Raw genomic sequence first — 22,148 nt, 5'->3', positions numbered from 1 at the left:
CAGACAGCCTAGCCTCTGCCACAGGCCACCATCTCTCATACTCATCATAAATACATTCATCCAGCACTTGCTCTCTGCTGGGTGTGGAAGGATTCTTTAACAATGTTATCTTATTGCAGCTTTGGGATGCCATCACTGGAAAGCAGCCTTGGTTGGCAGAGCAGAGATAGGTACTGCCCAGGAGAGGGACCACCCATTCTTCCCACCCTGTGGAGGCCTCCCCATGTCATTATCTCCTTTCTCCCATGACCTTAATCTTCACCTTCTCCCCTGGCTCCACCTTCTCCACTTAAACTCCCATTAGATTTTTGCTATTTTAAAAGCTAAAGCACCACCACTGGCATCTATGTTGACTGCCCTCTCTTCTTCGCCCTCCAGCCAAGCTTTCCAAAGTGGAGGGTCTCCTCTCTCCTTGCTTGGGCAAGTGCAGTCCAGTTATTACCCACCCCCCCGCACCCCCCCGTCACTGCTTTTCTTTTGGCATCCCACCTGACAAATGCGGAGAATGCCATTCAGTCCTTCCCTTGCTTGACACACTGCGTGATCAGCAGCCAGACCCTGACAGTCACATCTTCTGTGTCCCCCACATTCAGTCACTGAGGTGATGCCCCACCTCTTTGTCCTCAGAATGTTCCCTTCCTCAATATCTTCACCCCCTTAGAACTCCAGGCCCTGTGAACTTTCCTGCCCTAAAGCAACAGCCTTCTTGTGAATCCTCCCACACTGCTTTGCACCCCTCCTGTCCATTCTACTCTGCCAGAGTGTGGGTTCTGAAATGCCCATGAGATCATAGTGTTCCCCTGCTCAAACTGCAAGTGCCCAAAAGTTTACCTCCTTTCCACATCCTTCAAGTCCCCATGTAGTCGTCTTACTCATGATCTTATCCCTGGTCACTTGACCCTCAAGTGGCCTTATACTGTGGCCTGTAGGAAGATTCCTGTGATTTCCTGTGCATACTAAACTCCCTTCATGCCCCTGAGCCTCTGCATGGTGTTCTCTTCTGTCTGCAATTCCTTTCCTCCTTATCCATTTGATGAACTCCTGCTCACCATCCAAGATCTAGCACTCAATTCCACCAGGAGGCTTCTCTGATGCCTGCAGTCACGTACCCCCCACCCTTGGGCTTCCATAAGCCTATTTCTAGATGTTAACACAGATTCCATTATTGCACTGTGATGATCTCTTCCTCTGTGTTGAACTCACCACGCTGTGGCTTCCTGGTGGGTGGGAGCTTGTGGCTGGCTTATCTCCATGGTTCACATGCCCCAGCTCTTTGCTCAGGGGAGGCTCCTCACTCTTGGTTTTGACCTCTGTTCAGGGTGCACAACTTAAGATCACCCTATCCCAGCATGAGATGCCCTGCTGTGGGGCAGAGGGAGGATACAGTTGTGGTAACAGGGAAGACTGCTTGTGGCCCTGAGTGGTAGAGGCTTTAGTGAGATAAAGGTGGCAAGTGAGGAGCTGGTTTGGAGAGGACTTCCCTGTCCCTTGATCCAGTGGTGTCCCTGGCAGGTGGGATGATCCCATTTGATGCTGCCCCGTGCCTGCTCCCTGCTCAGGAAGAAAAGTGGCAGGTTTCCAACAAGATTTTTTCATGTTTATTTAGACACAGCCTTCATATAAAGCAACTACTGCACCATTCTCTTTCATGGCTGCTTTCCAGAGCAAATGCATCTGTGGGGCATGAACGGGGACCTATGGGGACCTATAGGGCCCATGGTTATTGATTCCAGAACTGAATATCTGAATCCTTTCCTTTCAAGGAAAGCTAGAAGACCCCAAATATGTCTTGCTGTGTGTCCTTCCCCGCCATGTCCTCAAGAGTAGGGGTGTGTCTTGTTTCAGAGCCCAGCAGAGTGCCTGGGCTCACAGGACACATCTGTGGAGATGGCCCGAGTCTGGTCCACAAACAATGATTGGGATCCTGTTCACTACTCATTCATTCACTCACTCACTTCTTTAACAAATACTCCTGTGTAATTCTAGGCACTCAGAGGTTAGGGAAAGGCCAGATAGACAAACTTCAGCTCCCATGGAACTTACTTACATTCTGGTGAGAGAAAACAGACAGAAGGAAGAAGGAAAGAAAGAAGGAAACATGGAGATAAATGAGATGACTTCAGATAAAAGTAAGTGCTATAAAATAAAATAGCCCCCAGGTTAAGACTGCTTCCCAGTGGGGTACCTGGGTGGCTCAGTCGGCTAAGCATCCTACTCTTGATTTTGGCTCGGGTGATGATCTCATGGTTCATGAGTTCTAGACCCACATCAGGCTCTGTGTTGACAGCACAGAGCCTGCCTGGGATTCTCTCTCTCCCTCTATCTCTGCCACTCGCCTGCTCAAGCTCTTTCTCTCTCTCTCAAAATAAATGAATAAACATTAAAGAAATAAAAAAAAAAAAAGATTGCCTCCCAACAATGCTTAGCTCCTGCCCCTTTTCCCAGGAGGCCTGCTCTGGGCAGGGCAAGCCAGGGGCCAGTCTCTGGGTAGCTAAAATGGCAATGGTCCCTGGTCTGTGCTCCATCAGCCTAATGATAAGGGCACGTTCCTGCCAGCAGGTTGCTCAGCCTTGCCTGTACTTGCCTGACCACAGCATGTTTGGCCTCTGAATAAATGTCCCTAGAGAAAGGTGCTAGGCCACCTCTACCCCTCCAGGCAGCACTCCCTGGGCTTGAGGCCCTTACCCCTGTGGGGAGTGTCTGTCCAGAACCAGAGCTCCACTCAACATCCTCAGGAAGGAGGCCAACTGAGGCAACCAAACAAAAATGTCAAAAGGCGGGGGGAGTTGAGGGGGAGGCCAGAAAGAGAAGAAAATTCTTCATCTCTGTCAGCAAAAGGCCTCAGTGCATGCAGTGGTAGGGGCTCAGAGCCACAGTCTCCTTGTCTAAAGCTCCCTGCTCTTGCGTCCATGTCCTCGTTTTTCTTAATTATATACAGACAGGCTTTTTGAAGCTTCTCTGATCTGTTGCCACGGTTACTACTGATGAAAGCTTCCTGTGAAAAGGGCTAAAGAGACTCAGTCCTTTTAAAATATGGGAAAACCACTGAGCTGGCTTAAGTGGGAGGGGCATGGTAGGTCCTGGGTCATGAGGATAGGGCTCTGTGTTTTCCAGAATGTGCCTGAGAGGTTGGCTCAGCCTGCGTGAGTACAGTTGGCACTGGGACCTCAAAGAGTTAAACAGAAAAGATCCTTCTAGAGACACAAGATTAGCCCAAGTGTTGCCATACTGAGATAGAATCTCCTGCTTCTTAATGTGATTTGGGCAGGATGAATTTTTTTTTTTTTTTTTTAAAGAATGGAGAGACAGGGTGAGTGAGTTTATTTGTAGGCATTAAGCTGGAAATAAGAGCACTCCTGAGTAATCAAAGGGAAAATCTGCTGAAGATAGGTCAGCCCTGAAAGCCAATTCCTTTATCAGGAATCTTAATAAGGCCAACTTCCTGGTTTCAGAATTTAGATGTGAACTTCAGCCTGGTCCAAGGTGCCAACCAGGTAGGGTCCAGCTAACTGTGCCTTGCTGCAGCCAGGATCTATATACTTGCATCCCTCCCCATGGGGAGCTGGTGAGGGTGACAACCACAATGAGGTGAAGCTTTCCAGGGAGACCCTATGTGCAGGCTGAGATTGCACTGTTCTGCGTCAGGCCAGAGATGGGATCCTCCACATTGTGTGCACAACTGCTTGAAGGATTTGACGAAAGAGAAAGATTTTACCCAGAAAAGTGGACAAATACTTAAACACAAACATGGGATTTCAGAGACTCTGAGGGGTTCATAGTTCCTTGAAACTAACCAGTGAACACCCTAGATGTTCACAGCAACCAAGTTCAAAAATATTCTCTTGTTGGTGACCCTTGAGATGGTGAACTTCTAAGCCTTAATACTCTCTCAACTGAAAAGTGGTAGTTTTGAGGATTTAATGAGATAATATACCCAAGGAGTTTAGCTGTGTGGCCTGTACACAGAGGAACTCCATAAATATCAGTTGCTATTATAATTAGTATTGCCATTATTATATGATTTGGAGCCCTGAACCATTCATCCAATTAAGATTGATCTTGTGCAGCCCCTCATTCATTGAGCAGAGACCCCATGCCCAGAACTGTGCTGGCACTGTGAAAGCCATGAAGCTATGGAAGCCACAGCCCATGATGCTGGGGAGCCCAGACGCTTTCTAGTCAGGCAAGACCCCACACCCATGGGTCCTAGAATCTGTGGACACATACAATTAAGGATCAAAGTAAGTAATACAGACACAAAGAGTTATAGGTGTCTGGGAAAAGATAAGATCAGTGCAGAACAAAATATTCAGAGATGGTGTCTGGGGCCTTGTCTACCAGTTGGAGCTACATGTATAGACTTGGAGGCTATGTGCTCCAGTCTATACACCTTAGGGCACTAATCCCTGCAAACACATCCAGGAAGGAGGAGAGCCCTAATCTTGGGCATGGGGCTGTGTCTCCAGAATGGGTCCAGCTCTTTTTAACCTTCTTGTGCTCCTATATATCTGCTCCCTAGCCTCTCAAGAGGTGGTCTGGCTTTAACATGGAATCTGGGTTTGCTTGTTCTCTCTCACCCTATGGGCAGGGAAATACATCCTTTACCCCTACAGCAAACTACATCCTCAACTCAGTCTTCTTTTAGGAGAAAGGATTGAGATACAGTCTGGGAATGGGTCAAGAAGGACAGGTGATACTCAAGATTCTTAAATATTGTAAGTCAAAAGAATGCAGAGATAATGTTCTTGTGGCTGAGCAGAGTCAAGACAGTAGTTTGGAAAACTGAGTTAAGAGATACTTAAGGAAATATGTCTGAATAATTGGGAAGCTTTCTGGAGAAAGGAGAAAGTCCTTTGAGATTTTATATAGAGAGAGATAGAAGTCTAGGAACAGAGGCAGACATGGAAACCGAGCTGTAGAGGTATGAAGAGGTCTTTTATGGAGGCAAAATATGCAGCAAACCAAGTCAGGCTGGTTGTTATGTCTTTGCCCTCAATACAGCATAGAGGGCTAAAAGCAGGATGGGTTGGAAGGTAACATAAGCCAAAAGAGGGAAATTTTGCAATTATCAGAAATGTAGTAGAGTTATCGCATAAACGTGAAGTGAACCCACATTCAGTTGTAGTTCCTTCTTTGGTAACTGGTTATTTAAAAACAATACCAAACAAAGAAACTTCTCTTTATTTTTTTAGGTGCCATGTATAGCTATGACACTCCCCAGCCTAAGTTCAGCTCTCTCTCTCCCTCTCTCTTTCTATCCTGAGGATGCCAATTCCTCTCCCATCATTCCTGCAGTAGGTGTAGAATTTCTGGGGGAGAGACTGGACAGGAATGCCCACTGTCCTAAGCAAAGGGTTGTGATGTCCTGTAACATGCTGGTTCAGAACTTTGGAGAGGGGTATGTGCCTGCGTGCTCCCATCCCCCTTCACAGAGGTGCCTTGGACAGCAGTGGGGCAGTTCCTAAGATTCTATGTCAGGCACCAATAACACCACAATAATAGGAGCCAATGGCAGCCGGAGTTTTCAAGTCTTATTGGGGGATGTGGGGTGGCTGTTGGAAGACAGATCAGAAAACCACAAATAATTTATCAGAGACCTGGTGCAAAGTAGTGGCATCAAAATGGGCTAGTGAGGCAACCTCCACTCAATAGTAGAAGCTTAGAGGGACTTTATTGAGATCCTTACAAAAAAAAAAAAAAAAAGACCAAGGACTATCTACAATTTGTGAGTGATGAGCACCAGACATTTGGAACACTGTTTTGCTTAATGTGAAGATGGTAATGTGTCAAGTTCTGAGGTGTCCCTTCCAAAGAGGCGGTTGTGCTGGAGGCCTGAGGCAGCAGGGCTAGAAAGTTGAGTGGTGCCTGTCCCATTGCAAGTGAGGCACCCTGGTTGTTCCCCTCAAAATATAGACTCCCCCTGGGACAAGGATGAGAGGTGGTTGAAACCTGGGGAAATCATGTTGCTTTATTTTTCCTAACAGTCCTAGATCCCAATATTCCCAGAGACAGTTTTATGCCACCTCTGGAACCAGTTTAAAATGAACCCAGGGACATAGGCTTCCAGTGGACAGACACCTATGCCATCTGCATGGTCGTCGGAAGGATAAGACATTGATTTGGTGGGACTTGTGTGCTTTATGCCACTGAGTGATTGATATCAGCTGTTTTCCTACAGTAGATTCCTACAAGGATCATTTGTAAGAGCAGAGCTTTGGTTTCCATTTCGCAGAGTTATATATGGAATTCTGAGATTTGTTTTAATAACAAACCCTATATGCAAAGTACTACCTTAGGTATTTTGGTATATTACTTAATAAAATCCCATCTCCCCAACATTCAACAAGGTAGGAACTATTGTCCCCATTTTATATATGAGGAAACTGTAGCTCAGAGACATTAAGTAGCTTGCTCAAGTCATGTGGCTGGTGAGTGATGAAATCAAGACTTGAGTCCAGGCCTGGCCACTCTCAAAGCTCATCCTTAGCAACTCTTCCACCCAGGGTGGAGGCACCTAAGGGTGTAAGGTGCAGGAGTAATGCAAATGCATCCAGGTGCTGGGGGTGGGGGGATGGGTCTCTCAGGATGGCAGGAGGCTCTTGTTCCTGAGCTGTTTCAGTAGCTTCCCTAGAGAGACAGAGCAGCCGTGGTTCCAGCACTATGCTGAGCAAGTCTGCACGTGTTGCTCATTAGGGTCTTGGAAACACTGGGCCTGTACTCAGGCAATTCTCCTAATCATAACAGTTAGTAATAAGAAGAAATGATTAGTCAAAACAAGGAGGGACCCTGCTGAGAGGGATTTCGGGAGCATCAGAGAACCTAATGTTACACATTTCACCAAACAGCAATGTTTGTAGAAAGTACTTCTTGTTTCTCCTGCTTCAATGGAGCTAATTGTCTGGGAGAGAGGGGGTGGATTTCACATTCTGGGAAAAAAGATGGCCCCTCTACCTGGCCTGAGCTGAAGCCCAAGCGTCTAATTTCTACAAGGCTGCAGAACCCCTGGAGGATGTCTGAGACGCCTGTACCTGGAGAGGCAGCGTATTTCAGTAGGAATGTCTCCCACCACTGCCTGGGTGGGGAGGTATACAAGGCTTAATCTTCTATTTGTGGCCCAAGGTGAGGCCAGAGAGAGGGAAACTTTGACATGACTCTCTCCTGCAGATTTCTTGGAGATACTTCAAGTCCAGGAGAGCTATAGGGCATATGTCATCTTGAAGACATGGCCTTCAAGACCTCTTTCCCAGCCCTGCAATGAGGCTCAGTGGCCTTGTGGAGTGGTGAGAGATACACCAGACTCACAAAGAAAAAGATCAGGGCTGAGGGCCAGCTTTGCCACAGTTGTGACCCTATGCAGGTCACTTACACTCTCTGAGCCTCATCTTTCATTGATCTGTGACTGATAGAGCTAGACATGTTTATTAAGATCCTACTATGTGCTATGCCCTGTGTATAAGATTATGGTATAAAAATTCACTGACATATGCCCTGAGGGGTCCAAAATCTGCAGGGGAGGTGGGCACCTGTACTACAGCCACACAAACCACTGACTGACAAGGCTGGTGGAGATGCACTCCCAGATTCGTGGATTATTCATTCGGTTTTCCCTGGGAATACACAGAAGAATCTGCCAGGCATTATCTCATTCAGTTCTCAAAGAGACTCTCTCTAGGTATACAGAAAAGATCCAGGTTCCAAAGAGAACAATTCAAGGCCAAGGGAGCAAAAAGAGAAATTGGAAAAGTAGGTATTCCTCCTAGAAAGTTACAGGTCATCCAAAATCAAATCCTTATTCTGACACTTTATAGACACACTTATTCTCAGAACAGGAAGAAACCTTGGAGATCATGGTGTGTCCCTGGTGGGGAATGCCCTCCACAGTCCCTACCTGGTTGGCCAGACTCTTTTTTTTTTTTTAATTATTTTTATTTTTGAGAGCAGGGGGAGGAGAGGGAGAGAGACAGAGAGACAGAGAGAGTGCACATGCAAGTGGGGGAGGGGCAGAGAGAGAGGGAGACAGGATTTGAAGCAGGTTCTGTGCTGACAGCAGAGAGCCCGATGCAGGGCTCAAACTTGCAAACTGAAAGATCATGACCTGAGTTGAAGTCAGATGCTTAACTGACTGAGCCACCCAAGCACCCGAGCCTCTGTTTATTCTTCCAGCAATGGAAGCTCACTACTAAGGAGCCATCTCTTAACAATAACCAGAACCTATTTTCAAATATAATGAAAAAAAGGTACCTACTCACAATAGCCACAAACCCCATAAAATACCTAGGATTAAATCTCACAAGTCCTGTGTAATAATACTTGTATTAAGACAACTATAAAACTTTACATAAGGGCACAAAAGTAGACTTCAATACTGTGCTCCTGGATGGAGAGGTATATCATAAAAATGACAGACCTTCCCGAAGCAATCTATATATTCAATACAACCCCAATCTCAATTTAATAGGACTGCTTAATGAAATGAGCCAAGCTGATTTCACAGTTCGTCTTGAAGAAAAAAGTGTTTGAGAATGGGCAAGGCATTTTTGACGAATGGAAGGTAGGGGTTTGATTTACAAGTTATTGAAACGTTTATAAAGGTTCCATCTTTAGAACAGCTTAGAAGTGATGCCAGAACAGAACATTCTCTCAACAGGAAAAAAATAAAGGTAAGTATGTACCGGGCATTTAGTAAATAATAAAAGGGCATCTCACTAACATGTGGACAATTCAGGTGGAGTTGATGGGATGTTATTTTTTTTTTAATTTTTTTTTCAACGTTTATTTATTTTTGGGACAGAGAGAGACAGAGCATGAACGGGGGAGGGGCAGAGAGAGAGAGGGAGACACAGAATCGGAAACAGGCTCCAGGCTCTGAGCCATCAGCCCAGAGCCTGACGCGGGGCTCGAACTCACGGACCGCGAGATCGTGACCTGGCTGAAGTCGGACGCTTAACCGACTGCGCCACCCAGGCGCCCCGATGGGATGTTATTTTTAATAAGATGTAAGAACACCAGGATCACATCTTACACAAAAATAAATTCCAGATGGAGGAAGGAGCTAAACATAAACACTATTAATAGAAAATATCAGAGACTGTTTTTATACTTTAGAGCAGGAGGACATATACCAAACCCAGGCAAAAAGTCAATATTCAAATCCCCAAAACCAGAAGGAAAAAGATGGTCAGGTTGGGTTTAAATAAAAATGTCAATATGACAACCTCCCCCCACAAAAAACTATACCCATAAGTAGAGTTAAAAATAAGTGGAGGGCTGGGGCGGTGGTGGGAGGGAGAATGCCCTGTATAATTAGTGGGCATCTAGAAATCAATTTTTTAAAATAGAAAAAGGGCAAGGGTTATGAACAGTCAATTCCCAGAAGACAAACTGGTCAAGAAACATATGAAAAGTACACCCTAATTTATAATTAGGGAAATACTATTCAAAAATACTAGGAGATCAGTCAAATTGGCAAAAAGTAAAAGCTGGTCTGTATGTGGAGAATTCTGCAAGGTGCACATGAGGGGCGTAAATGGGATGAGTTCCTTGGGAGAGCACTTAGGTAATATTGATTGCCTTTCTGCGTGTATGTGCCCACCAACCCAGCAATTCTATTTCCAGGTGAATTTCCTGCACAAATACAAGCGTATGTGCCCCCCAAGGTATGTCTGAGCATTTTTGCAGCAGTATTGTTTATATTAGGAAAAGGATGGAGTTAGCCCGAATGTCCACCCGGGGGCAGGGGGGGGGGTGCTGTGTAACACAGCAGAAGTCACTGGTGCCTCCCCCACCCAATTCTCTCTTCCCCAGTCTCACAGAAGATAGGCTTCCCAGACACTAGAAATCACATGATGAGTCCCAGCCCATGAAATGTGATCCTTCACTGTCCGAAATGGGGTGTCACTAGATTGGTGCCATGCCGCCTCAGAGGCAGAGCATCTTCCTCCCTGAGGGAAGCAACTTAGCACTGAGGGTAAAGAGACCTGAATCTTGCCAGTCAGGCCCGGGTGAAATCAGGCCTGGCTACTCACTGATGTGTAAGCCCTTCTGGGCCTCTGTTTTCTTACCTATAGATTGGGAATAACAGGAGTACCTATCTTCTCTTCTGTGAGACTGAGAAGATCCATGTCAGGGGCTTAGCACTGTGCCTGCCTCACATGTGGTAAGACCTCAGTCAGAGTCAGCGATTTTCTCAGTCTTGTCATGCACGTGCGTTCCCGCTCTAATCGTTTGTGGCCGGCATGGTTGAGCGCCATGGGACACAGCATATGACATCTCCTCAGAAGAGGCTTTGGCCCCAAGTCCTGAGCAGGGGCTACAGGCACAGGCACAGGCACAAGCACAAGCCTCTTCACTGAACATGGGCACAAACACTGCCCTTCGCTCTCAAACAGAGCAAATTCTCACCTTACTCACAGTTCCCCTTTACTGGCCAGCAGACAGTGTGCTCTATGTGGGAACCGAGCGGCCCTCCATCTGTGCTCACCGAGCACCGTCAGGGCTTGGCGGTGCCCAGTGCTTCCCACCACCCACGGCCCACTCGCCCCCACCAAACCACCCACCTTCTGTGTACACCTGGCCCAGCAGAGCCAGCCTATACCAAGCTTCATCTCACTACACAGATGCCATGAAGGCCTCACTCCAGACGGCAACATCGAACATCTTTGTCCCCGTTTCCAAGGTGAACAGAGCTCAGAGGTGACCCAGAGGAGATGCTCAAAAGGTCACCTTGGGTATCTCCTGCAAGTCTGAGCCCAGAGCCATGCGGAAGGCAGCACACTGCTATTACCACTGCCCTGACCTTCTCTCTACAGAAGGGGGCAGAACGACAGAGGGGCCTTTGTGTCCAGGCAGCCTCTGGCCCTCTGCCCTTTTGCCTCTGAGATAAGTCATTCATGTGACTTCAGAATTAGAGCACTCTTGACTGAGTGGGATGGAGGGTGGCCTCTGGCACAGGCTGGAGGGAATCCTGGCCCTTCCACAGGCTGACCTCAGACTGAAGCCTGCTCTTCCTCTGCAAAGTCATTCATGATCATTTATCCACTGGAGAGCCCAGCCTTTAAGCCCACAGCCAACCCCATATCATAAGAGTTCTCAGGTGTCTGGCTCCGACTGGGCACTTTCCAGCCAATTGTGGGCCAAGTTTCTCAGAAGACCAGACACACAGTTTCAAAATAAATCACTACAAAACGCTGGCATCCCAGTCTTATGCCACACGTAGTTCAGAGAGCATGGGCATACACAAACTGACTATGAGATCCACTTTTGTTCACTTTGCCCACCTTCCCACACAATTCAGGAGCCCCCTTAGCAGCCCTCACAAGCACCCCTCTTGGACACCTCCAGTTAGGGGGAGATTGCTAATTTCTCAGGAGGCTTTTGGTCTCTGGACAATGTTTGTAATCCACCTTTACACTAAGTTGAAAGTGGCTTCCTTCTAAATCTTTGATGAGAGTCAAAGACACCTCGTGTCCCAGTCTTTGTCAAACACAAGTGAAGCCATGCTGATGTATGTGGGTCTTTGGTTCTGGTATCCTTGCCACATTCACATGTGTTACCAAACCAGGAAATCTGGAAGGTCACAGTTCTGGATTGAGAAAGTATTGGCTGCTACCAAGTTTCCAATATGGCAACTGGAGGGTCAGGGAATGAAAGAGGGGGTGGAGCCAGGGACCGCCCCCCCCCTCCCCCCGACACCTGTCATTATGGAGTTGAGGGTAGATTCCGAAGCTGGCTATCAGGGTCAATGGCCAGTAGCAAGGGGGTGGAGTGGGTTGATATGGGTTCCAGGGCTAACTGACAGTGGTGATCTTGAATGGCGACCGTAGAGACAGCACTGGACAGAGATCTAGGCGTGAGATACATCCCAGACTCCACCATGACATGTGGGCTTGGCCTTTTGGTGTCAGAATTGGATCAGGGTCTGATACTGAATACTATGGATGAAAGAGGGAACACTGGAGGAATCAGGAGGCCATCTGGAGACCACCTGTGAGGAGCTGGGGACCAAGATGGTCTACATAAATGATACACAGATTTGTGATCACATTATGATGGGGTGGACACAGGGGGCGATGATGTCACAATTCAGCCAACCGAGAATGGATCTCCAGGAATATTTGCTCTAAAATTCCCATTTCCCCCACACTTTTATTCTGTTCTTATTTTGGATTAGGCAATTTAGATATGACCCTGACTCACCTCTTATCCTTATTCATAACAACCAAAACAATGACAATCATTTACGGAGCACTTCCCATATGTCTTTGAGTACTGAGGTATTTTACATTCATTATCAGAGTGGGTACAATAACGAACTATAGCTTCCTTTTATGAAAAAGAAACAGAGGTTCAGAGAGGTTAGATAATCTACCCAAGGCCACGCTGCAAGGGAAGGGTGGAGCCAAGAGTCAATCCTGGGCTACCTGATTCCAACAGCAGGACTCTTAACACTCAACTGTGATGGGTACCTACTGTATAAGGTCATGGAGAGGGTAAAAGAAATCAGATTAGCATGTCAAAGAGCTCCCAGTCCAGTGGACAGAGGCAGTCCTATACCTGAATAGCTCTAACTGGGGTAGAATATTCAGAGTGTGCAAAGCAAGGCATCATCCTTCCTTCCTGGGGATGAGGTGAGGTGGTGGCAGAGGACAAAGGCCGCAGAGTCACCTATTTCTGATGGTCTTCCCCTCTGAGGCAGAGAACCGGAGCAGGGAAGATTTAAGAAACATGAGCTCTAGCTACTATTAAGCTCCAGCATGCATCCCAGACCAGCCCCACCTGGGACCGGAGCTTGCAAATTTGGCATCAGAGCCATTGCTTGAAGACTGCCAAGGAGCATTCATGACACAACGGGGTCCTAGAACCATGTGGACAGTTTCATTCCACATTTTCAAAAGAGAGAAGAGAACAGATTACATTTTACCTCAGTCACCTCCTCCTTCTGAAACTTCACAGTTAAACCGGTGCTTTGTGGGCCTCAAGCAAAGAGGGACAAGAACCGGCACGTGTCTCTAAGTATAAGTCAGGCCAAATGACATTGTTTCTTTTTCCAAATGTTTATGAGCCTATGGAGAAAAAGAGTATAGAGAGCATGCCTAGATTTCAACCGTGGTAACTGAAAGAAAGTACACAAATACTTGTGGACCAAAGGAGGAAATGTTAGCTAAGTGATAATGTCAGTGCTTAGGTTTCAGCTGCTTTGAAAATGGCATCAAAGTAGGGTGAGCGACTCTAACAACAGTCATAAGATGAAATCGCTTACTTTCACTGGGTGCTTCCTGTATGCCAAACAGCGTTCTAAATGGTATTATGACATGTAATACCCCTGACGACACAGTGAGGCAGACACCAATACCCTACCCATTTTATGGATGAGCAAATGAGGACACAGTGAAGCCCTGTCACTTGCCCCATATCACACAGCCGGCAAGCAGCAAAGAAGGACTTGAACTCAGGCACAGATTCCAGAGCCCACAGTCCTAACAATTTGCTAATACTTCTCATTTCAAAGATGACAAAAATCAGTATTCAAAATAATCTAGACTTGAAAGAGCACTATGCCTAACTCCACAAGACAAAATTTCTGAAGTCACATTCGTCAGTGCAGAAAAGACCCAAATGGGTAGCATTTCCTGAAGGGACAAACAAAACCACTGGATGTTTAGTGGCCAAAAGTCTGGTAGGATCTAAGGCATGGGGACTGGAACCACAGTGAGCAATCAACAGTATCCCAGCCCCAGGAGGAGAAGATCCATCACTTTTCCACTGAACCGTGCTCTGGGGTGAGGGTCACATGTTTCATTCTGGCTACCACATCTTGAGAGTTTTATTGATAAATGTGAGAGATTCAGAAAAGGCCAGCTAGGATGGTGGAGTTCAGGAAATCACGTGTCTTGGGGAATAGATAATATAACAGGTGTTTAGCCTAAGGTAGGTGATTCAGGAAGGATGAGGAACTCATTCTTAAACACTACAACTGCTGGCCTGCAGAACATTGGTCCTCAATGGTGACCAAGGGTGAGGGGAGGAGGAAGGCAGTACCCAACTCAGGGGCCAGAAGATTCCTCAGTGATGGATGATGGCTGCCTGACAATGGAATAGAGCTGTCTCACAAAACATATCAGCTGTCTGTCATCACAATATTCAGGGTTGCTGGAGAGAGAGGCTGACACTGAGGAAGAATTTGGGTGGCAGGACCTAGAAGGCTGCTCTGAATGTTAACCATCTGTAACTCCAAACGCCCTCATGATAAAATGCCTCAGCAGAAATGTAGCGTGTCCCTGGCTGTCAGCTTAAAACTTAGAGCTATCCAAAGCCTCCTAAGGGTTATACCCACTTGGGTCAACAACTGTGAAAGGAAATTGTAGATGATAGAAGTGTGGAAGTGTGTTTACACAGGCAGCGCTGACCCTTCCTGAAACAGCGGTGACATTTATAAATAGTTTTTAGCTTGCTGTCACAGTCCCTCAAATCTGCATCCAGATGGATGAACCAGCCAAATCCAGGCACCCGGAGAAACGTCTTGTCCTAGGACTCTTGTTCATCTATGACCCCTGCCCAGATTCCATCTCAAGGAAAACAGTCTACCTCCCTCTAAAAAACACAAATTATATTTTTTACGTGCAACATGGATCATGTATCAGAGTAAAATCAAGCAGCCTTTTACCTACAGAATGGGATACACGCTGTATCCCTTACTAAAGCTCTGGTAAGCCGTGGGTAAAGGAACCCTCTTTCAATATGTTGCAACTCCTACATTCAAAGAGGTAAACACTTCTGAAGATCATCCTCAAAGCAGGCATGTAGGCAAGCGAGCAGTCCTCAATTCATGAAACTGGATCACTGACTCAGGTGGCTTGTTTGTGACCCTGGGGGGGGCTCCCTGCCCTGGTGGTCTGCTGTGGCAGCCCCAAAGACTTCCTTTTGGCCTATTTCCTGCCAAGTGGGGTGGAAGACCAGATGAGTAATGAGCCCATCACCCATTTATATTCTCTCCCCACCCAATCCTCCACCTGAGCTCAGGTGAATGTTCCCCACCATTCACTTTCCTTCTGCCTCAGTTTCTCTCTCAGCCCTCCCCGAGCCCGCTCTAATCAGGCCACACTCCTTGACCTCCACCCACTTCTGTTTCCCATCATGCCCGCAGCCCTAGCTGATGCTGCACTGGAGGCCTCCACACTGCTTCAACCACCCCAGAGTGAGAAAGGCGTAGACAACCAAGCCAGGACAGGTGGGGGTGTGCTGAGAACCAGTGAGACCTTCCCTTGAAACACAACCACTGACGCACACTCCCACATTCACTCTCATATCACACCCCACCCCTGCTCTTCCACAAACAGGTATCTGCAGTCTCTGTCTTTCTCCAGCCCGGTACATGGGACACAAATGGGGAGGGGCAGGCCCTGTGGTTTTGGCCTGCAGAAATTCACTCAGTGGCCTTTCTCCCCTAGGAGCCATTAAGCAGAGGACAGAGAAACTCAACCTAATTTTAAAGCAATGTTCTCAAAACTTAGAATGCTTCGGAATCACCTAGAGGGCTTGTTAAAACTAAGATCACTGCCTCCCCACCACCCAATCCATTGAGTGTCTCATCCAGTAGGTCTAGGGAGGGGCTGAGACTCTTAATCTCCAGCCAGTTCCTAGGTGATGTTGAGGCTCCGTGCCCAGGAACTGCATTTAAATACCACTGCTTGGGGGCTTCTGGGTGGCTCAGTCAGTTAAGTGTCTGACTTTAGCTCAGGTCATGATCCCATGATTTGTGGGTTCAAGCCCCAAGTTGGGCTCTGTGCTAACAGCTCAGAGCCTGGAGCCTGCTTCCAATTCTGTGTATCCCTCTCTCTCTGCCCCTTTCCCACTTGTTCTCTCTCTCTCCCTCTCTCTCTCTCTCTCAAAAATAAATATTTAAATACCACTGCGGTAAAGAATAAACCATTACAGGTGATCTTGTGGAGTGTGGCCCAGCAGGACTCAAGATTGGTAGAATAAAGTTTATGAGCCTATGTCCTTACAGACTTTTCACAATGCCCTGAAGGCCATCATGCCTGGCTGCAGAGGACTGCCTTATTTTCCTGCCATCCCAATGCCCTTCCCACCCTCTGGTCCCTGGCACACTCCTCCAATCCACTCAGCCTGCCTGGAAAGACCAGGGTCTGGGAAATGCCACTTTTTGGCAGTCCAAGGAGCATAAACCCTGTGCCTTGGGGACCACACTGCTGCCCTGGGATGGTTGGGATGAAAGAGGGGGAGGCCCTTAAAGAATGAAAGCAGAAGCTTAAGGAAGAGAAACTGGAGTGTACAGAGATGGGTGAGGGAAGACTGGACTCCTATCCTTCCCTATAGGTCAATTCAAGAGTGAATTACTGCCATGGACATCTGCAGTGACCTCCTAAGAGCTACCAAATTTTAGCTCTCACCGTGTGTGAGTTCATGGCATTGGAGGCAGACAGACCTGAGCTTCCATCCTGGGGCCTCAATGACATCGGTCATGTTATTCTTCCAAGCTCCTGCTGTGGGTTCCATCATGCCTGGTTCTGATGATGAGAAGTCCCTGCTCACATGGCTGTACTGGGCACCAGGGCATGCCCCTGGGAGCCACATCGAGAACCCCTGCTTCACCACTCACTTCCCAGTCTCTTCATGTGAGTCAGGAGGGAGGTCAGGGTGGTCTCCAGGGGACCCCAGAGGGTTTACGTGAGGGGACAGCAGAAGGACCCAGAGAACAAGACAATGATCTCTGAAGCCCCTTCTTCATTACATTTCTATGATCAAAACTGCAGAGGGAAACCCACTACATTTGAAGAAGAAATAAGGAAACACGATAGGCACTGGCTTGTCTCTGTGATCCATCAAAGTTTCTTCCATGTGGGTGACAGAAAAAGGGTTTGGTTTGGAAACCAATTTGACAATAAATTTCATATAAAAAAATAAAATAAAATATAATTAGATGTTGAAAAAAATAAAAAATAAATTAAATTAAAAAAAAAAGAAAAAGAAAAAGGGTTTGGTGGTCAGAAATGTAACAAGGTAGTTATTTTTACACCAGTCCTTCTGCATAGTTTTCCACAGACAGCAATTTTATAAGGCATAATTATCTATTTTTACCTGCCTCATAAATTCCTCCTTTCCATTTCATCCCCCAGTAAACTAGAAATTATTTAAAACCAAAGATGTGCATTTTGGTGCTTGGTTTCACACTGCTGTGCACTTCCCCATGCGTTCCTGGCTGCTCCCCATCTCTGCTGACTGTGTCACGCCTGCCATGCCATCAGACCCTCCTGTGAAAAGAAGCATGTCTGACCCTGAGGACTCAATGGGCTCTGCTCCCTGAAGACTGAAGGCAGTCTTGTTGGCCATCACTCCTGCCCAGCTTCTCAGTCTCCTAAGAGCACCTGAAGTCTGGGATGCTTGGTCTGTACCTCCCTCCTTCTCCCACAGTACATCTGGTTCTGGTGGCCATAACCTCACTTGTTTTCATCAGCACCTTCAGGCCAAGTGGTCTGGGGCCACACAGTGGATTCTGCTGTGATGCCCAGAGACCGTGTCAACTTGGACCCTCCCTGGGAACGTCACTTTTATTTTTAGAACTCTATCATGCTGGAAGCTTCCATATCTGCTGTAATCTTCACACTTTCCAGGGATATAACCAAAGCATGTTCTAACATCGACTGAGAGTTTACTATGAACCAGGCATTGTGCCAAAGACTATAAAACTATTTTGCTTAATCCTGGAAGAGGTGTGAGCACGATGAAGAAGGAAGAAGGGAAGTGGGTGTCCCCAGAGCAGCAACAGTAACATCATCACAGTCGGGCCCAGGGGGCCCCTTCCTTGGACTTCAGTCAGAGCTCACACCAGCCCCTGTGGCACTGCCTTGGGGTGCATCCAAATCCCTGCTGAGTCCACGAACCTTGTCAAGGACAATGCTGAACACACAGGGATGCCAGGGGACTCTCAAATGTCAAGGGGGTCCTAGGCTTACCCAGGAGATTAAAAAGAAAATGAAGAAATGCCCACACAAGGCTACAAAGGCTATCATGCACTCAAAACATTTAGATTAATTTAGAATAAATTCCAGTCCCAGAAGACTAACCGGATTTATTAAAAATACACATTTTAATGCACTACAGGTATTTTAGCTTTGTAAAGAACACATTTTAAATCATAAGGTTTTAAAAATATTTCAATATCATCAGTGAATGAGTATGACTGATGATAGAATCTCCTTTAAAGATGATGGCAACAGGCCAAGCCTGAGGCCTTTCCAGACTTCAAGGCCTGGGCTCCTGGACACTCCCAACACTGACCCCTTTCCCCAACACCCACCTAGACCCTGCAGATGCCCACTGAGGGACAGAGCTACCCCTTACCTGGGTCCTCACTGGGTCCCGGTGAGCGGTAATTGTTTCCTGATTGGATGGATGGAGAACCACACTTGTGAAAGTAAACCAGTACCTGCACCCTCCCCACCCTGGCCTGTCCCAGGCTGGGCCCGTGCCTGGCTGCCTTGCTCCACTTGAGGAACCAGTCAGGGTCCCCAAGGCTATAGTGCAAGGCCAAGCCTGGCCTCAACGGTTCCAGATATGCTCCTTGTATCTGAAAAATTATTTACTGTGGCGATGTGTGATGCCTTTTTAAGAGAACAGATGGCACCTCCAATTAGAATGCTTTAAAAGGAAACCCTAATGAGATTATAAAAGCCAACAAATTGACTTTTTCATACAGTACTTCCCTGGCACACAATAAATCAAATATATAATGAGGCTCAATAAAATAATAGGTTTATTTACACTTGTTTTGCCTAGTACTGTGTTGCAGCCCAGCCTGGCCTCCAGGTCCCTCACCAAGTGCTTGCTCTCATAGGCCAGAACCAGGGGCTGGATCATGCATCCTTGAGCTGCTCTGGGGCCTGACCACTACAGACAAGTGTGGCCTTGATTTGGCAATTTCTGGTCTGACCCTAGTGCTCTACACTGGGGGCATAAGAGCACAGAACCACATAAAAGAATGTGGTGACACATACAGGCAAGCCTAGCATTCATCCCCACTCTGGATAAGGTGGGGAGATTGTGGTGGGGCCACAGGGGGCAAGGAAGGTGTGCCTATCTCCAGAGCTAGCTGGACCAGAGATGGGAGAGAAAAACAGGTGAGGTGTGATTTTAATGAGATGAACTCAGGACATGGGTAAGCAGAGTGAAGTGAGGATCTACAGTGTGCAGACTGAAAGCTTTGGGACATTGCTATTTATTCCAGGGATTGGTCCTATTCATTCAAGCACATCACGTTAGGTGGTTGGAAGATAAGCCTTGAAAGGTGGACAGGGGAGGTGCTGTATAGCAAGGAGGACAGCCCCACATTGGCATTCTGAGCATCTGCTCTTTGGCCTACCATCCGTGTAGGTGACCTTATCCAGGGGCTGGATGGATTTACAGGGTATGTCTCCTGAAGTGGGAAGCTTGAGGCCCAGATTTCTATTTGCATGAGTTGATCTGCAGAGGGAGCCTGGCCAGAGAGAAAGAGTTCATGGCAGAAGCAAACGGGAATGTTTTTAGGGGGAAGTGGTGAGACCCTGGGCATATGCTTTGGCACTCATGGAGACCAGTCCTTGGGATGAACACCCAGGCAGCACTGATTCAGCTTCTAAAGAAGTACATTAAATAATTCTTCACATGCTCATAGAGACCCACAGGGGAACCTCAGGAATCAGTAGAGACTATACCACCACAGGAAGACAAGGACTCCAGTCAGCAGAAATAGAATAATTTCTGTTCACGTCAAGCACTAGCGAGGGAGGTCTGGGGAAATTCAGTTTACAAGAGGATGAGCTTTTCCTCAGTTCAAATCTATAAGCATTGATCGACCTCAGGACCTTGATCTAGAAGATACTTTCATTTCTTTCCCCAGTAAAGATTACATACACTGCAAGGCCAGAATTAAGAAAGTCTTCTATACTGAGCTGAGTCATTTTTCCCGTCCATCAAACTGCAAGTATATATGAAACATTCCCTCTGTGCCCTTCTATCCTGGGGGTGGGAGGAAGGGATTTGGTTCAAAGAGGTAAAGGGAAGCCTAGGGAGTCAGGCAACAGCATCTAATGCAGAAAAAAGTAATATCATAACTAGAGGCTACCCTGGAACACTGACTTCCAAATACAATGAGAACACTGAAAACAAAAAACCATGCCTGTTTCAGGGCTACAACACACAGGAGAGTGGGAGCAAGTTCTCTAAAGCACTGTGTGGGGAGAGTAATGCTTCTTGTCTCCCCAGGATTACAGGGGAGAATATTGGGACAAAATTCTCCCCTCTTCCACCCCACCCAGGGAGTGGAGTTGCCGTTCATCCACTTTTGGCAAGATGACTGCCCTTCCCTCTACAACAGAGAATGAGAGAGTGGTGAAGCCCAAGCATTAGCCCCTCTGCCCATAGAATTTCTGCCTCAGAGATGCGTGCTGCAGCCCAGCCTCTGGTCTTATCATTTGGCAGGGGCACAGATGCTGCACCATACTGGGCACTGGAAGGGACACAGGTAGATGAATATCTGGTCCTGGCACACAAAGACCTTCCTTTGGTAACTGGGAAGGCAAACTACAAAATAAATGGGCAACTAATAAAATTATTAGACTTTGAGAGGAACCTGGTCACACAGATACAGGAACTGCAGTGAAGACAGAAAATATTCAGCTGTCAGGCCCAATGGGGTTTCTTGGAGGAGCTGACTAGGAATTATTGCAATAGCCTAGTGGATCTTGATTTTGCACTCAAGAACTCTTGAGGCTGGGATTTTTAACATCTAGTGGAAAGAAGCTGCCTTGCTTTGACCAGAGGAAGACTCTCTCATTTGGGAGAAAGAGGTAAGAAAGAACATAATAATCTCAACCTTGTGCTATTAAGCAGAGGGGGTCTGCATGCCCAGCACAGGAGCTGTCCACTTCAGCACCACAACCACCATTTCTGCTTTGTTCTTCTGTCTTAGTCTCCCCTGCCCCAGGCCTGCCACTTGCACTGTCAGGGAACCAAACTCAACAGCCCAGAGTTCTTACTAGACACTTACTAGTACATGCCACTTCTGGGGGGTCAAAATCCGCTCGGTAATAGCCGGTCCGGCAGGTACAGATGGGAGATGCCTCTGAAGGGGATCGGCTGTTGGAGGGGCAGTGGGAGCACCCCTCAGCTTCCTGGCTGGCCTTGAACATCCCGGCAGGGCAGGCTGGAATACAAAGAGATAATCTGAGAATTAATGGAAGAGTGGCAGTCAGAGGCCCTTCTCTGCCTGTGGAAAATGAAAGATTCTGCCTCCCAGAAAAGGATATTGAGATACCTTGCACAAAGTGAGCATTTCAGATTGAGGAAACCCTTATTTAACACTTGCAATTCTTCAAACATCCTTAGTGAAATATACCTTCCTGGTACCAATGGCCTCTCTCACTTGAACAATATGAATAATGATTCTTCCCTTTCAGGTGTGTCAAGAGATTTAATTGAGAAAATGAATCTAATGTGTAGCTCACTGTCTGGGACATAAGTGCTTTATAAATGGTTATTCCCTCCCTCTTCCACCTGGTTAACAGCCAGGGCCTTACCCTGAACCACTCATTGAAAAAAAAATCTCACCTGATATCCTCAGATGGAAAGGGTTCCTGGTTTACAATGGACTGGACCCATGGTTCTTAAATGTCATGTTGCAACACACATGAGGGACCCTGTGAGCTGTGTTAACAAGCATTTGTTATGAATGATGGTAAAGAGCTGAAATTCATGAGTGATTCTTTAAAAAGAAATTAAAGTGGTTTCAAGGTTACTGGCTTAACAACATCATTCTCCCTTAATTGCATTTTGAAATGCTTCAGGGGCTTTGGCAAAAAAAAAAAAAAAAAGAAGAAGAAGAAGAAGAAGAAGAAGGAGAAGAAGGAGAAGGAGGAGGAGGAGGAGGAAGAGGAGGAGGAAGAGGAGGAGGAGGAGGAGGAAGAGGAGGAGGAGGAGGAGGAAGAGGAGGAGGAAGAGGAGGAGGAAGAGGAGGAGGAGGAGGAGGAAGAGGAGGAGGAGGAGGAAGAGGAGGAGGAGAAGGAGGAGAAGGAAGAGGAGGAGAAGGAAGAGGAGGAGAAGGAAGAGGAGGAGGAGGAGGAAGAGGAGGAGGAGGAGGAGGAAGAGGAGGAGGA

The 22,148-nt window shown here is 47.0% G+C and overlaps 1 protein-coding gene across 1 annotated transcript in view; it reads right to left on the bottom strand.

The window, feature by feature from the left end:
- Positions 1-22,148, bottom strand: part of EPHB1 (EPH receptor B1) — a 378,786-nt gene that overhangs the window by 121,952 nt on the left and 234,686 nt on the right. Inside the window, exon 5 of the mRNA XM_047100394.1 lies at positions 21,044-21,199. Coding sequence (XP_046956350.1) covers positions 21,044-21,199 — 156 coding nt within the window. The remainder of the gene's footprint in view (positions 1-21,043; positions 21,200-22,148) is intronic.

Source organism: Lynx rufus, unplaced genomic scaffold, assembly GCF_022079265.1.
Source record: "Lynx rufus isolate CCGP_SWC_20201006 ecotype Redwood Valley unplaced genomic scaffold, mLynRuf1.p SCAF_5, whole genome shotgun sequence".
Taxonomy (NCBI): Eukaryota; Metazoa; Chordata; class Mammalia; order Carnivora; family Felidae; genus Lynx; species Lynx rufus.
This window is presented reverse-complemented; position numbering and strand designations above follow the sequence as displayed.